This window comes from Corticium candelabrum, chromosome 14 (assembly GCF_963422355.1).
Source record: "Corticium candelabrum chromosome 14, ooCorCand1.1, whole genome shotgun sequence".
Classification (NCBI taxonomy): Eukaryota; Metazoa; Porifera; class Homoscleromorpha; order Homosclerophorida; family Plakinidae; genus Corticium; species Corticium candelabrum.
The window spans coordinates 2,169,009-2,182,718 of record NC_085098.1 but is presented as its reverse complement, the minus strand read 5'-3'; the positions used below and the strand labels follow the sequence as shown (position 1 = coordinate 2,182,718).

The window sequence follows — 13,710 nt, the reverse complement described above, 5'->3', positions numbered from 1 at the left end:
GTAGGCCAATTGCGCATGCTCCAAACTATCGAAGGTGCGCATACCAGTTCTAGTTTCGAGTTCACTAGCAAACATTGTATTTCCGTTTTAGGTTGTTACGAACAAATCTTTGTTATATCTGGTTGTCTATGATGTCAACTGAATTCAGACGGATCGTTGATTTTACAGAGAGTGAAGATCAGGCAGGGAGAATGTCGTCACGTTTAGAGATAGCGCGCGTTAGAGCAGACAGCCTAAGGATGGAAAGGGAGGAAGAATTGACTAATCATTCCGTCCAGTCCGCTAGCAGATGGGTTAGGTCGAGCTCAGGCGTGTCCACGTCTGCGAGTAAGAAACGTGGTCAAGATGAAGAAAAAACGGAGCAGCGTAGCCCGTTGCTAAGTGGCAATACAGATGAAGGTAAGAAACAAGAATTGTTAGACTTTAGATTTGGTATCATTTACTTTATTGACTCCGTGTGCATTGTCACGCTTGGTTCACCATAATGTGCTGTATACTAGCAGAGTTGCCAACCTGCAATACTGAAAATACGTGAGATCTCAGATTTTCATTAGTGCAGTGTACTTATATCTGCATATGGGCGTGGGCACAAACAACTAAATACATAAATTTTACAAACACGAAAGTATATAGCTCTCCCGTTGAATCTGGATATGTAGATAGTATTTGATAATCTATTAGTTAACTAAAGCAACCTTACTTAATTTCGTCTCGAAACAACATCTGACTATCATTCTTGCGTTTTCTGTTATATCTTATTGTAGCCGTTTTTGCTTCCTGCGTAATAGCTAATTTTGTCATTGTAATAGATGCTAGAGTCGTTTCTGCATTCAGCCACGGTCGAGATTCACTCCTGTTCTTCCGAATCATGCTGAAAATCCGTTCTTCTTCAGCATTAGAGTGAGGGATAGTTGCTACCAGCCTGGCAACTTTGCTGAGAAGAGGTAATCATTCCTGTCCATCAGCATGTTTGGCCCTAGCTAGAAATGCCCATTCGCTACCCAGTTTGAAACCATCCTTGTCTACATCTTCAGGAAGAAAGCTATCACTAGCTAAGCATCTGATAGTCTAAAAACTCAGATTGTAGGGAATCATTTTTGGTGTGACTGAAATTAATTACGCCATTGTACTTTTCAACGAAATAGAGTACAGATGCAAAATTTGCACTTTGTCTTGTCCTGAAGTCCGTCTACTGCATGTTGGAAAAGAGCCTCTTCACATGGAAAACGAGAAGTAAGATATGCGGTTGCAGCATCGAAGAACTTACGAATACCAGCTAGGAAATTTTTCCATTGGAGAGACGTGATATCTCCTTCTCTTTCTAGCATTCTGAGCATCTGATTTGTTGCTTATCCAACAAAAAGTTCTTTGTCTGGCAGTTGTTCTTTGACGCTCTGACTGATGAATCTGTAATATCTGTAGCCCGACGTATAACACGTAGGCTAATGAATCTTTTCAAGAACGATCTAACTAGTTCAAGCAATCGGTCAAAGAGAATATGAATGCAGAGCCGGATCCAGGAATTTTTGAAAGAGGGGTTCACCTGGTAGCTGTTATTTATAGCATTACTAATTTTCTCTTTTCTAATGAAATTATATAAAATTATTGAACCACGCCTATTGGAAAAGAGAGGGTTGCAACCCCCTGAACCCCCTCTGGATCCAGCCCTGTGAATGTAAGGCTCTTGTCTTTGCAACAGTTTGTTTGCTTGTGTGAAGGCAGGCAGAGATGCTTGGAAAAACATAAAAGAAAATCTCTCATAGAATTTTCAAAGCATCTACGCAATTTCTGAGACCGTGCATCTCGGCAATTTTCAGACAGAAAATAAGACTTCAAACCTTCACACTCTAGTAGAACCCTGTTCACGACTTCTTCTAGGCTCAGCCATCTCCTTGATACACATTTCAGTATCTTTCTGTATTCTACAGCACAAAAGGAACAAAAGTCTTGACTGTTTCAAAACCAGAAAAACAAGTCAGTCGTCATATCTTCAAGATCACAACCAGTCACTTCCATAAAGGCCTTGGTAGCAGCACGAGCTGTATTGCGGATAATATGACATGGACATCCAACGAAAGAAACTGACGGGTTCAAGGAATGAACCCTGGTCATAATAGAGTTACGACGTCCAACATTAGCACTAGCGTTGTCAACACTGAATGCAACACAATAGCTCCATGGAATAGTAAGCCGTTGAATTACCTCGTTGATTGATTCAAAATTATAGCTGCCGTCCCAGCTTCTTTACCCTTGGTAAGACACATGTCTAGCTAGGAGTTGAAAAACAATTTTTTGGGAATCAGGATCAACAAATCGTACAGTCAAAGGATTTAACTTCTTATCGTCATTTCTGTCAGTAGAACCATCAATGGCAAGAGAGTACGGCTCTTTCTGAATGGCCTTAAACAACATTTTCTCTAATTTCTTCAGCTAGTGCATTGTTTAAGATGCATGTCGACTTGGTGCGACTACAAGAACATCTTTTTGCTGTTTGGCTGTCTGAAAAATATTTCGAACAAGGAGACTTAACAGCTAGAGACATTGAACCGTTATGCTGAGCAATCATATACGTCATCTTGACTTCAGATCTAGTAATCTAAATAGAGAAAATACCGTTTATGTATGTATGTATCTAGACTAACACAGTATTCTTAACCTTATCCTGCAATGCAGAATCAGCTCTGGGGATATTCAGTGACGGTTGAAGGATGGCTCTGTTAGCTTCTTCTGTCTTCTCTGTGTGCCTCTTTCCAGTAACATGCCGGCGAATGGCTTCTTCTCCCATGTGACCACAGCTAATTGTACATCTGCGCACTGTGCAATAGAATTTATGGACGCTTTTACCACAGGCTGTATGCATCGCCACTTCTTTGTGAGGTTTTTTTGGAATTTGCATTTGTACGTTGCAGCACTTGCAAATTTTCGCCTAAGATTACTGTCATAAGCACTAGCACCTTCCACACTGACACTGTCTTGTTCTGAAGGCGGCTCTGTTTCCAATTCGTCCTCTACTGGTTGTTTTTCCTCTGTTTGAATCAGAGATAGTTGACCTTCTAGAGCGTTTGGTTCAGCGCTAACATTTGACTTTCCTTTGTGTCTCTTAGTAGTTATCTAAGAATCTAAAAGTGTTGCAGGTGCAGTCTCTTTCTCTTACTGCTTTGTAAACCGGTAATGTTCGACTGATTCGAATTCAAGTCACTATCCGAGTGATGTTCAGATCTTCTTGAATTAGGTGTTGCAATTGTTTCGGATCTACTAGTAGAAACTGTTACTTTGTCCTGATACCTCTGACTCCGACTTAGACCAGCAGTTGGTGGTATGTGCTAAGAAGTTGTTTAAAATCGTCGTCAATGTCTGATCAACACATAGTGCATGTGTCAATGCGCATTAGACAATTAAGTAGCAAGTACTAACAGAATTAGAATTTCTGCTAGTAACGATAACCAATATAGTTTACGTATGCAGTAAATCAATCTCGCATAATCAGCCCCTCCCTCTTTTGGAAAAGGGGGAGGGAAAGGATGTGCGGACATAGGAGTAGGCTGAATATCTTTGACAGTTTCAGAACTAGACTTGCCTGGGGTATCTAGGTGAAAGACATCTTTATTTTCCTGCAGGGTCTTCACTGTTGGTCGCTTCCTCGATATCATGTAGCGTAATATTCAAAACATTTGCATACACGTATCGCGCGCTGTAATATACGGGACTATTTTATGCATTCTCGATTTCCGAACTATCAATTATTGCCAGCGCAGGCATTTGGGAGTTCAACTGGTGATTATTTGTAATCATCGATCACTTTACGGCAGTTTCGTTAGATTTTATATTAGTTACTATCAGACACTACAGATTTTTACGTAATCTACGGTGTACCTACAGGTTCACTGTACATGTACGTCTGCCTGACAACTGCGGATCTAGTTCCAGCCATCTAAAAGTTGCGTGAGATCTGGGTTCCTTGTGTGTGAGCGTGTGACCTGAAGGAACTTGCGTGAGACTCACACAAGTTGCGTGTGAGTTGGCAACTCTGTACTAGGGGCGCGTCTCCACTATGGGTTAGACATGTCTAGAACCTATTTAATAAGTCTGAACATGTTTAAGAATAATCGCGTCTCCACTAGCATTAAACCTGCTTAACTGTTAACCTAAACATATTTTGCTAAACATGTTTCAGAGGTAGTGTAATTACTAACGAAAGTGATTTAGGTTTAACGGTCACGTGATAGTAATGCAGGATGGATGTTAGATCTTTTGCGCTGTCATTTTTCTTTCTTTAGAGACATATTGGAAGAAGACAGAATTAGGCAATGTCAGTGACGGCGTAGACTGATGCAGAGTGTTCGCAGAGAGAAATTTCGGCGAAGACAGAGACTTGTGTCTCTGATTGTTCTCGAGACGTTTAATAGCCTGCATAAAATGGACAAGTGGAGTCGCTGTCTAGCTAAACATGTTTAGAGTCTAAACATGTTTAAAGAGCAACAAGTGGAGACACAGCCTAGCTCAGCAGCAACAAGCACCACGGCCCTCATCTAAAATCTATAATCTGAAACTGAAATAGATGACAAAAGTGTATTATAAAGAAATTGCTGTACAGTGCTAAAGTGGCACACTTTCAAGGAGTGTTTGAAAGTCACTAAAACCTCTAGTTTTCATTTGTTGTTGCAAGGTCCAGAGTCCCTACCCCATTAGCAAAACCTGGTGCCTTGGGGTTGTAATGCCCCATTAAGGAAGGCAAGGTGCTTCAGGGGTCTACTGTTGCATACAGTGTATGTACCTAATTTAACAGTAATTGCTACTAACCATTTTGAAGCAAACTATGCTATTAATTAAAGCCAAGCTTGATTTCAATTAGTGTTCCATTACTTGCAAAAGAGCATTATGTAGTCGTTTTGATTGTTCTGCATTTACCTTGATATGTCGTTGTCTTTTACGATCACTGGAATGTAACGATAAATCAATGAAAGGTGTTGGATCTTTGTCAGTGCTCATCATGGACGATTTGACTGTCATCAGGTCGGATACTGTAGACAGGGCGAGTCAATTGTGCCAGTCTGTTTGATTCCTTTTGACAGGGAAATGCTTTCTCTAATTCAGCAGTGCAAGGGTATGACTAACAAGGCCAAGACAATTCAGAGTTTTCAGTACGTTTTCCACAAGGAAGTGTGCTCCCACTTTTGGGGCTTCGTCTATTCAAATGAACAAAGAGAAGGATTCAATTCTTATTTCATAAGTGGAGACTCAAATGTTTAGAAAGAAATGTTATTCTTTATCACCATAATCAACATCGTCATCAATATCAGGCCATAGCTCTGCCAAAAATGGTCAGTGAGCACATTTACACATTTAGTAGCAAGGGAATCAAACCACTGGTTTTATGTACTTGCTGACTGCATCACAGAGCTGAAATGCAGTTATACAACCCGACATGTTTTTCAGTGAGTCACAGTGGACTGGTGCACTTGCTTCTGTATCTTTTTTCTAGTGTTTCCTCTAGGTTATCTGCACTAGTGTCACCATGTGAAGCGTGTGCTTGGTCATCATAATCATGTACAGCTGGACACATTATTTGACTCCAGCTAGTGTTTCTAAGCGATTTTCTGCTATAGCGAATTAACTGTATATAACAGCAATAGAACTATAGGTCCTGCTTTTGGAATGCAAACTAAGAGCTGCCTAAGTACCTAAACGGGAAACTTTGTCTTCACAATGTTATAAATATAGTTAATCTGTTGATATACATACATAATGATGTATAGAGGAATACACATTCTTATGTGTGTGTCTTTACCAAAGGAAATTTTATTGCAGCATACAGTAATTGTGTAGAGTATGTGGCATTGATTAAAATAGGCATTTAATGACTCAACTTTGGTCCAACATACTGAAAGAAGTGAAGGCAGTGTTTGTGTTGCTACTATTAGATCATGTATGCATCATGGTACTATATTCTAATTTGATATTGACCATTTGTTTACATATGTAGATGATTCCGAGGATGAAGAAAGACTTCATTTACTAGGACCTAGTAGTCCAGAATGGGCTAAATCATTTGATCCATCATCTACACAGTATGATGATTTCCACACTATAGATTGGATCAACGATAGACAACGAGATCGGCTGAGACACAAACGTCTGAAACGCAGTCGTCGGGAATCATGGACTGGATGCTTTCATCAATTACATGATGCATGGAGTGGATGGCTGGTTGTGTTTTTTGTGGGTGTAGCTGCTGGTGTGGCGGCTGGATTTATTGATATTGGTGCCAGCTGGATGGGTGATTTAAAGGAAGGTGTATGCTCGTATGGTTACTGGTTGGACAAAGCTGCTTGTTGTTTTCCAAGCAATGACACATTGTTTAACATAGATCATTGCTCTGAATGGAAGGAGTGGTCACAGTTACTTCACGTGGATGGAGATAATACATCATATGCTGTCAACTACATTTTGTACCTTGCTATTGCTGTTGCATTTGCCGCTCTGTCTGCTGTGCTGGTCAAAGTGTTTGCTCCGTATGCCTGTGGGAGTGGCATACCAGAGGTTTGTGAGGCATATGGTGCACTGATAGTTTGTAGTGAGATGTTTGTGTGAATGGAGTTGGTTGAAAATTCTTATTGTGATGTTGCATACCCACACATATGCACATATGTACAAAAAATGGACATGGTCAAGCCAGAGGTCTTGCCCATCCCCAGTCAGTGACCAGTTACTCATTCATACGCGAGTTGAGAGGTTCAAGCCTAACTTAGTAAGTGAAGTACACCTGTGCTCATCCTGGACTTGAACTTGCAACTTGAGGGTCCCAGATGTTTCTCTTACCAAATGTAATTGAGCTACAGATGTGTTACACACACACACACAGACAATTTTTAAAATACATTTTGTGGCTAAAACAGTGAGTTTAGCCATTTTTAGTGTTCTAAGTATGTTCTCAGTTCTGGTTTGTGTTTTCATTTTTAGTTTCAGTATGTGGCAAAGACTTGTGTGTGGTGTATCTGTTATGGCTTGATAGTTTGTTTACATTTTAATAACATGGACATTTATCACTGACTGTAGGTGAAGACAATTTTGAGTGGTTTTGTTATTCGTGGATATCTTGGTGCTTGGACTCTTCTCATCAAAGCTCTCACAATGATGACAGCAGTTGCTGCAGGTCTCAGTCTTGGCAAAGAAGGACCACTAGTACATGTCGCATGTTGCTGTGGCAACATTTTCTCAAGACTTTTTCCAAAGTATAGGAAAAATGAAGCAAAGAAGAGAGAGGTGAAGAAAACTTCAAACAAACAATGAACTGATTTGTAAGAATTATGTCTTTGTGCAGGTGTTGTCAGCTGCTGCTGCAGCAGGAGTGTCTGTTGCATTTGGAGCTCCTATTGGAGGCGTGCTGTTTAGTCTAGAAGAAGTATGGCAGCTTGTTTAATTATCAGAGCCAGATTTCAACATCTGATGCATGCTTATCTACTGATTGTTTCTGGTGGTTGTTTTTCTCTTTGTGAAGTGCTTCCTCATAATTTGACTCGCAAATTTGAATGTTATTGCAAACTTGAATGTCATTGTGCCAATTAATGTTAGTAGTGTGGCTGCTAGTGTTGTTTGTTTGTATGCATGAAGGAGATAGCTATTGTCATCTAATTCTTCATGGATTGTAAAGCATTGGTCTTTGCGTTTATGTATTTATAATATCAAATGTTGTGTACAGGTGAGTTACTATTTTCCTCACAAGGTGTTGTGGCGTTCCTTTTTCTCTGCTTTGACTGCAATGTTGGTTCTCACTTACATGAATCCATATTTTACTGGAAAACTTGTCTTATTCTATGCTAACTATGACGGTCCGTGGAATATTGCAGAATTGATCTGCTTTATTTTTCTTGGAATTCTTGGGGTGAGCAGCTTGTATCTTTGAAATTTTTGCTGCTAACCTCATGTATATGTGAGAGAATGTGTGATGGATCTTGTAGGGTTTATATGGAGCTATCTTTATTAAAATCAACTTGAAATGGTCAAAACTGAGGAAGACAAGTAAATTAGGGAAGCATGCAGTTTTGGAGGTATGGGTAACACATGTTATTTCAGATGTAGAAAGTTATCAGATGAACACATAGACAGACAGACACTCAGATGGACAAGCAGACGGCCAATGGACAAGCTGACACAAAAAGAAGTCATACATACAGATAAGCTGACAGACATACAAGTAGTCAGACAAACGGCAAATGGACGCAAACAGAATGTTTACAGACATAGAAACTGAGGAAGGAAAGAAAGCTGGTGAATGCAAGAACACACACACACACACACACACACACACACACACACACACACACACACACACACACACACACACACACACACACACACACACACACATGCATGCTGCATACATCTGGATGAAGAACGATGTTGTTGTATTTGTTACTAGGTGATTGTTATTGCAGTTATTACTTCAGTGATTGCATACATTAGTCCATTCACTCGGTTGGTGTCTGGTTGGGGTAACACAGCAAGGAGTTGGCGATAATGTGTTTCTTTCTGTAGAGGAGGAGCAAGTGCAACTATTGGTCGTTTGTTCAGACAGTGTGAACCAGCAGATGTTGGAGATCCTCTTTGGTAAGTTGTTAGTATCTACAAATACTGTACTACATTGTTTCTATGGTCTGTTGAGAGCAACAAGAACCTGTATCACATGTGTTGCAAGTAAGATGTGTAGGGAAGCGACAATTGAGAGCATACCGTATTTGCATAGAAAAGAAGCACTTTTTAAGGCGTATACTAGGCTCCGGGTGTTATTTTGGTCCCAGGCGTATACAGGGTCGTAAAATGCTGTCGTTTGACCAGTCATTAATGGTCATCTAAACACCCAAGGACAAAAATACCAAAAATGCTTGCAATTATCCATTTGCAAGATCAAGGGTACTGGTATCCGTACAGCATCAGCATACACGCAGAAACTAAACACTACACACAAACCAGAGTTGTCAGCCTGAAGCCCGTCAATGAGTCTAGCGGTAAGCACTTTCACTCAGCACCGACACCAGCTTATCAAACACACACAGATGGAGACAGACGTTTTGCAGACACAATTTTGTTTATTCTGTGCATGCGTATCTTGGGTGTATACTTGGGCATGAGCATGTTTGGGGCAGAAAGTATTGACCTGCTGCATAGGCATGGACGTTATTTCAGTATGGGCAATATTGTTGACGAATACGGTACGTTATAACCATACTGGTTGCTCTACTCTTGTCCATATGCCTTGCCTGGGTGGATGTCTGTGTGTATTTGTTTGTCAAAGCATTTCTTGAAACACACGAATTGCTCAAAACTGGGATACAGTTGACTTTAAATGCATGGCTTTTGACCAATGCAAGTCAGTTTGTAGGGTTTGTCATAAAGTTGTGTCAACTTTGGCAGGTAGTACATGGCTAAGTTTTAGAGTTGCATTGCTGTAGACTTACTAGTAGTGTTACTCAGCTTCGTTTAGTTTCACAAGTGGTTTTTGGCTGCTAATTGCCAAGTTACAACTGTGTTGCACATTTGTCTGTTGTCATTTGTCAATTTTTAAAAATTAAAGATTGTTTTGGCTCTTGTTTGACGATGTGTTTGTTGTAAAAATTAGAAATGAGAAAATTAGAAACGTAAATATTGGAATGCCAAAAATTGAATGACCCAATCACCTACTGACCTTGTTGTCTGTTTGTTTTTTGTCTGTTTGTATGTCATCTATGTGTCTGCTTTCTTTCTTGCTGGTCAGCTTACTTGCCTGTCTATTGGCACTGTCAACTTCCTGCTTGCATGTTTGTCTGCCCCTTCTTGCATTTTTGTCTGCTCATTGTACATACTTCCCAGTCTTTTTGTAGAAATTTTTTCTATTCATTTCTATTTTGTTTTCATGATGTATATGTTGGTTGTTATGTTTAGTGACTATGCAATTCAATTGGAAAACCAGCATGATAGCTACGTGTTTGGATTAGCAAACAGCGAGTTATGGAAATGTGTCTGGGAATTGGCTCTAGCCTGTATCTTTAAGGGAATCATCACCATATTCACCTTTGGAATAAAAGTACAATAAAGTGCTTTTCTGGTTTACATAAACGTATAATGTTTGTGGCTAACTTTTGTTTTTTGTCACTTGTGTGTCAGGTACCAGCTGGACTCTTTATTCCATCGATGTATGTGGGTGCATGTTTTGGTCGAATATTTGGAATTCTTGTTCAACAACTTGTCTTGTGAGCGTCTATTGCAGTACTGCAAACTGTGTGTTTCTAACTCGAATGTTGTATTGCCAGTTCCAATCGCACTCATCCTCTCTTCAAACAGATGTGTGAGGCTACACCTGGTTGTGTTATCCCTGGTCTTTATGCAATGGTGGGGGCTGCAGCATCTCTTGGTGGAGTGACCCGGATGACTGGTGAACTACTTGCTGCATTCTATTGTATGTGTGGTTGATGCCATTGAGAGATTTTTTGCTGCCAATTAGTGTCTCTGGTTGTAATCATGTTTGAGTTGACGGGTGGTCTTACTTATATTATTCCGTTAATGGTTGCCATAGTAACAAGCAAATGGGTTGGTGATGCATTTGGTCGAGATGGAATGTATCCATGTTGAGAGTGTCACTTAGCTATTTGTCTTGTGTTTGTCAATTTATGTAATTGTTGAGGCATTTTGTCTAATAGTGTGTGTGTGTGTGTGTGTGTGTGTGTGTGTGTGTGTGTGTGTGTGTGTGTGCGTGCATGCATGTGTGTGTGTGTGTGTGTGTGTGTGTGTGTGTGTGTGTGTGTGTGTGTGTGTTGCCTTGTATTTTGTCTCTGTGTCTGTTTGCTTTGTTTGTTTTTCTGCATGCTTGTCTGTTTGCCTGTTTGTTTGAATGTTTATCTTTGTTTGTCTATTTGCCTTTATATCCTTGACTTGAATTGTCAGCTATGATGGTCACATTCACTTGAATGGCTATCCATTTATGGACAGCAAGCGAGAATTTAAGCATACAACATTAGCTGCCGATGTTATGCGGCCTAGGTTGGTAGATAACATGATTGCAATCTGTTTTGTAACGTGTGTTCTTTTCTCATTCTATTGTCTTTCAATAGACCACGTTGTAATGAGCCTCCTTTACAAACCATACCAGCCACAAGTGCCACTGTTGGAGACATTGGTGAGAAAGTAGAAACTTAATGTAACTTTTTCTCACTATTTACATGTTTATGCTAACAATATATGATATGACAGGATGTTGTATGTGTGCGTGCACGCATGTTCCCGTGTTTGTTTGTGGTGTGTTTGTTTGATTTTTTGTTTGTGTAGTGTGTGTGTGTGTGTGTGTGTGTGTGTGTGTGTGTGTGTGTGTGTGTGTGTCTTTATTTTCTAAGGTAGTGTAAGGTTTTTATTCATTTTGTGTAGTTGTGACTTTAGCAATTACAGTAGACGCTCGCTTACCTGACCCTTGATTATCCGATCGTGTTGGCAAAGCGGAAATGACGTCACAAGCCCGTTTTGTGCAAGCGCAGTGACAACGTACAGTGATGGCGACGAAAGATACGGAGGCTTCTAGGATTATTTCCAACTGTTTGGTGATTGTAGTTTGCATATCTAGTACACATTTAACGTCTTTGTGCAATCATGTCATCACTAGCATATTGTACATGTGCTAGAATTCATACCATGTACATACTGGGACTAAAAAAAAGACTGGAACTCCAAGGTACGGTTGAAATTCTGACGCTTTGATTATCCGTTCTTTTCACTTATCCAACCCCTATTCCTCCGTGGCTTGCTCAAAGGGGGGAGGCGGATAATGCAGGGTCTACTGTACATGCATAATATATTTTTGTAACACAGCAAACAACACCTCTAAGGTCTGGGATTTTTTTGGAGATAGGTAGTCCTTGGTGTTAGTGTTTGGAAACTGAGAGATGGATGTAGTAGTCACTGGTTCTCCAGGATTGAAAAGTAGCGTGGCGCTGGAGGGAGTGGTTTATTTGAGTGGGCTTTGCCTCAATTTTGAGCCTTGAAATTACTAGTAGTTCTGATGTAATCATTTATAATCTACTGTAAATGGACACAATTGACACATAATGTTATTGTAACATTGGCAGTAACGTTTTTCATACGCTTATTCATGTTATGATAGTTTGATATGCGTTTGCTTGAGATCCGGTATTGTGCATCGGCTGGTTCCAGCTCACTTGCGCATGCGACCTCGCACTCCCCCACATTTGTGCATACACATGTCGCGCCGAGGCGGGGATAGCAAGGCGGAGAGTTCGTGGCGCTGCGCCATTGCGTCACGCTTTAGGGAAACCCCTGAGTAGCAGCAGTCACATTATAAGCCTAACAACAGAAAGTCACTTATGTTGTTTTACCTGTTTTAGTAGAGGTAGTTGATCTAAACAGTTAGAAACGTATCTTGCTACTGAAAGTACATGTAGCTGTACATGTGCAGAAGTATTAACTGCTCATTGGCAATGAGTTATCGGTCTTTGGAGTCATCTAGGAACTCGCTGTGTCTTCTGTTCTGATTTTATTTTTATTTTGAACATTTCAAACATTTTTTTCAAATTTTAGGGACTTTGTCATTTAACACTGACACCTCAGAATCTTTTCACAGAGTCTCAGTGTCAGCTGCTGTTGAAGTTGTAAATTTGGTAGTAACCTCTTGGAATTGCATCAAAATAGAATAACTAGGCAAACGATGACCAAGTTGTATCCATCGCATCTTTGAACTTGCAAATCTCTTGTTAACTTTTGTGTAATTAGTCTGCTTATTACTGTATTTGTTTTGTTGGTTATACTACCCTCTTACCAAACCCTCTCGACACCACAATGCTGGACTATTTTATACCTTTGTTGTGTGAAGATTTTATGAATGATATGATTGGTGTTAATATTATTACAATTGGTTTGTCTATCTACTGTATGGTGATATAACTGCTTGTCACTGTATTATAGAGCACTTGTTGGACGAGACTGACTATTTTGGTTTCCCAGTTGTTTTGAGTGAGGATTCACAGTTGCTGGCAGGCTATGTCAATAGCTCTGAGATTGCACGTGCTCTTGGTGACAGTCCCCCGCAGATAATTTTCATGATGAAGTAATGACAAATGTAATTTCTTGTTTGTGCAGCTCATGCTCGCAGCGCTGATACACAGATTACAAGCGAGTCAGTTGTCTATTTTACACGTGATATACCAAGACATTTAGAACTTGAACAGAGTCATCCTGTCAGTCTCAACTTATGGCTAGACAAGGTAGGAAAGACAAACGTAGACTAGAGTTCCCAAACTCGCAGACAGACAACTATAGAACCACCAAGCAGCAACTCTCTGCACAGTGAAATATGTAAACTGTTTCGTTGATCAAACTGCCTTTGTCTGCCTAGAGTCCATTCTGTATTATTGATCAAACACCGATAGACACGGTTATTGAGATATTTCGTAAAATGGGGCTTAGGCACACTCTGGTCACACACAATGGGTGAGAATGAAATGCTACTTATGAAGTAGTGTATTGTTTGATCAATGTGTTGTATTGTGTGGTAGTCGTCTACTAGGAATTATTACCAAGAAAGACTTGCTACGGCACATTGCACAGATGACCAACATGGACCCTGAGTCGATACTTTTCCATTAGAAGTTTATGATTTCTAATCTTTAAGTGCAACCATTCTTCTTATTTTGCACTAGTAGCTGTTGTGTACGTAGAATAAGCTATCGATTT

At 40.1% G+C, this 13,710-nt stretch overlaps 1 protein-coding gene across 2 annotated transcripts; it reads left to right on the top strand.

Moving 5' to 3' along the window:
- The first annotated feature begins 19 nt into the window (after positions 1-19).
- Positions 20-13,673, top strand: LOC134190127 (H(+)/Cl(-) exchange transporter 3-like). Of its 2 annotated transcripts, XM_062658551.1 has the most exons (19): positions 20-34; positions 92-399; positions 5,984-6,540; positions 7,057-7,263; positions 7,322-7,402; positions 7,700-7,882; positions 7,959-8,048; positions 8,420-8,475; positions 8,536-8,607; positions 9,919-10,060; positions 10,141-10,226; positions 10,287-10,408; positions 10,478-10,592; positions 10,918-11,013; positions 11,085-11,149; positions 12,943-13,050; positions 13,117-13,241; positions 13,373-13,467; positions 13,533-13,673. In XM_062658551.1, the coding sequence occupies exons 2-19, from the start codon at positions 129-131 to the stop codon at positions 13,621-13,623; spliced, it is 2,562 nt and encodes an 853-aa protein (XP_062514535.1). In that variant the 5' UTR covers positions 20-34; positions 92-128; the 3' UTR covers positions 13,624-13,673. The 2 variants fall into 2 exon arrangements, with proteins under 2 accessions (XP_062514535.1, XP_062514536.1); XM_062658552.1 differs by lacking the exons at positions 20-34; positions 92-399 and adding an exon at positions 5,875-5,926.
- The last annotated feature ends 37 nt before the right edge of the window (positions 13,674-13,710 follow it).

Bases quoted from the DNA above. Each gene is read 5' to 3' on its own strand.
- LOC134190127 (XM_062658551.1), top strand. From the start codon at position 129: ATGATGTCAACTGAATTCAGACGGATCGTTGATTTTACAGAGAGTGAA. The intron at 10,593-10,917 runs GTATCCATGTTG...TTGAATTGTCAG, and splicing joins GCATTTGGTCGAGATGGAAT to CTATGATGGTCACATTCACT. The intron at 13,468-13,532 runs GTGAGAATGAAA...ATTGTGTGGTAG, and splicing joins ACTCTGGTCACACACAATGG to TCGTCTACTAGGAATTATTA.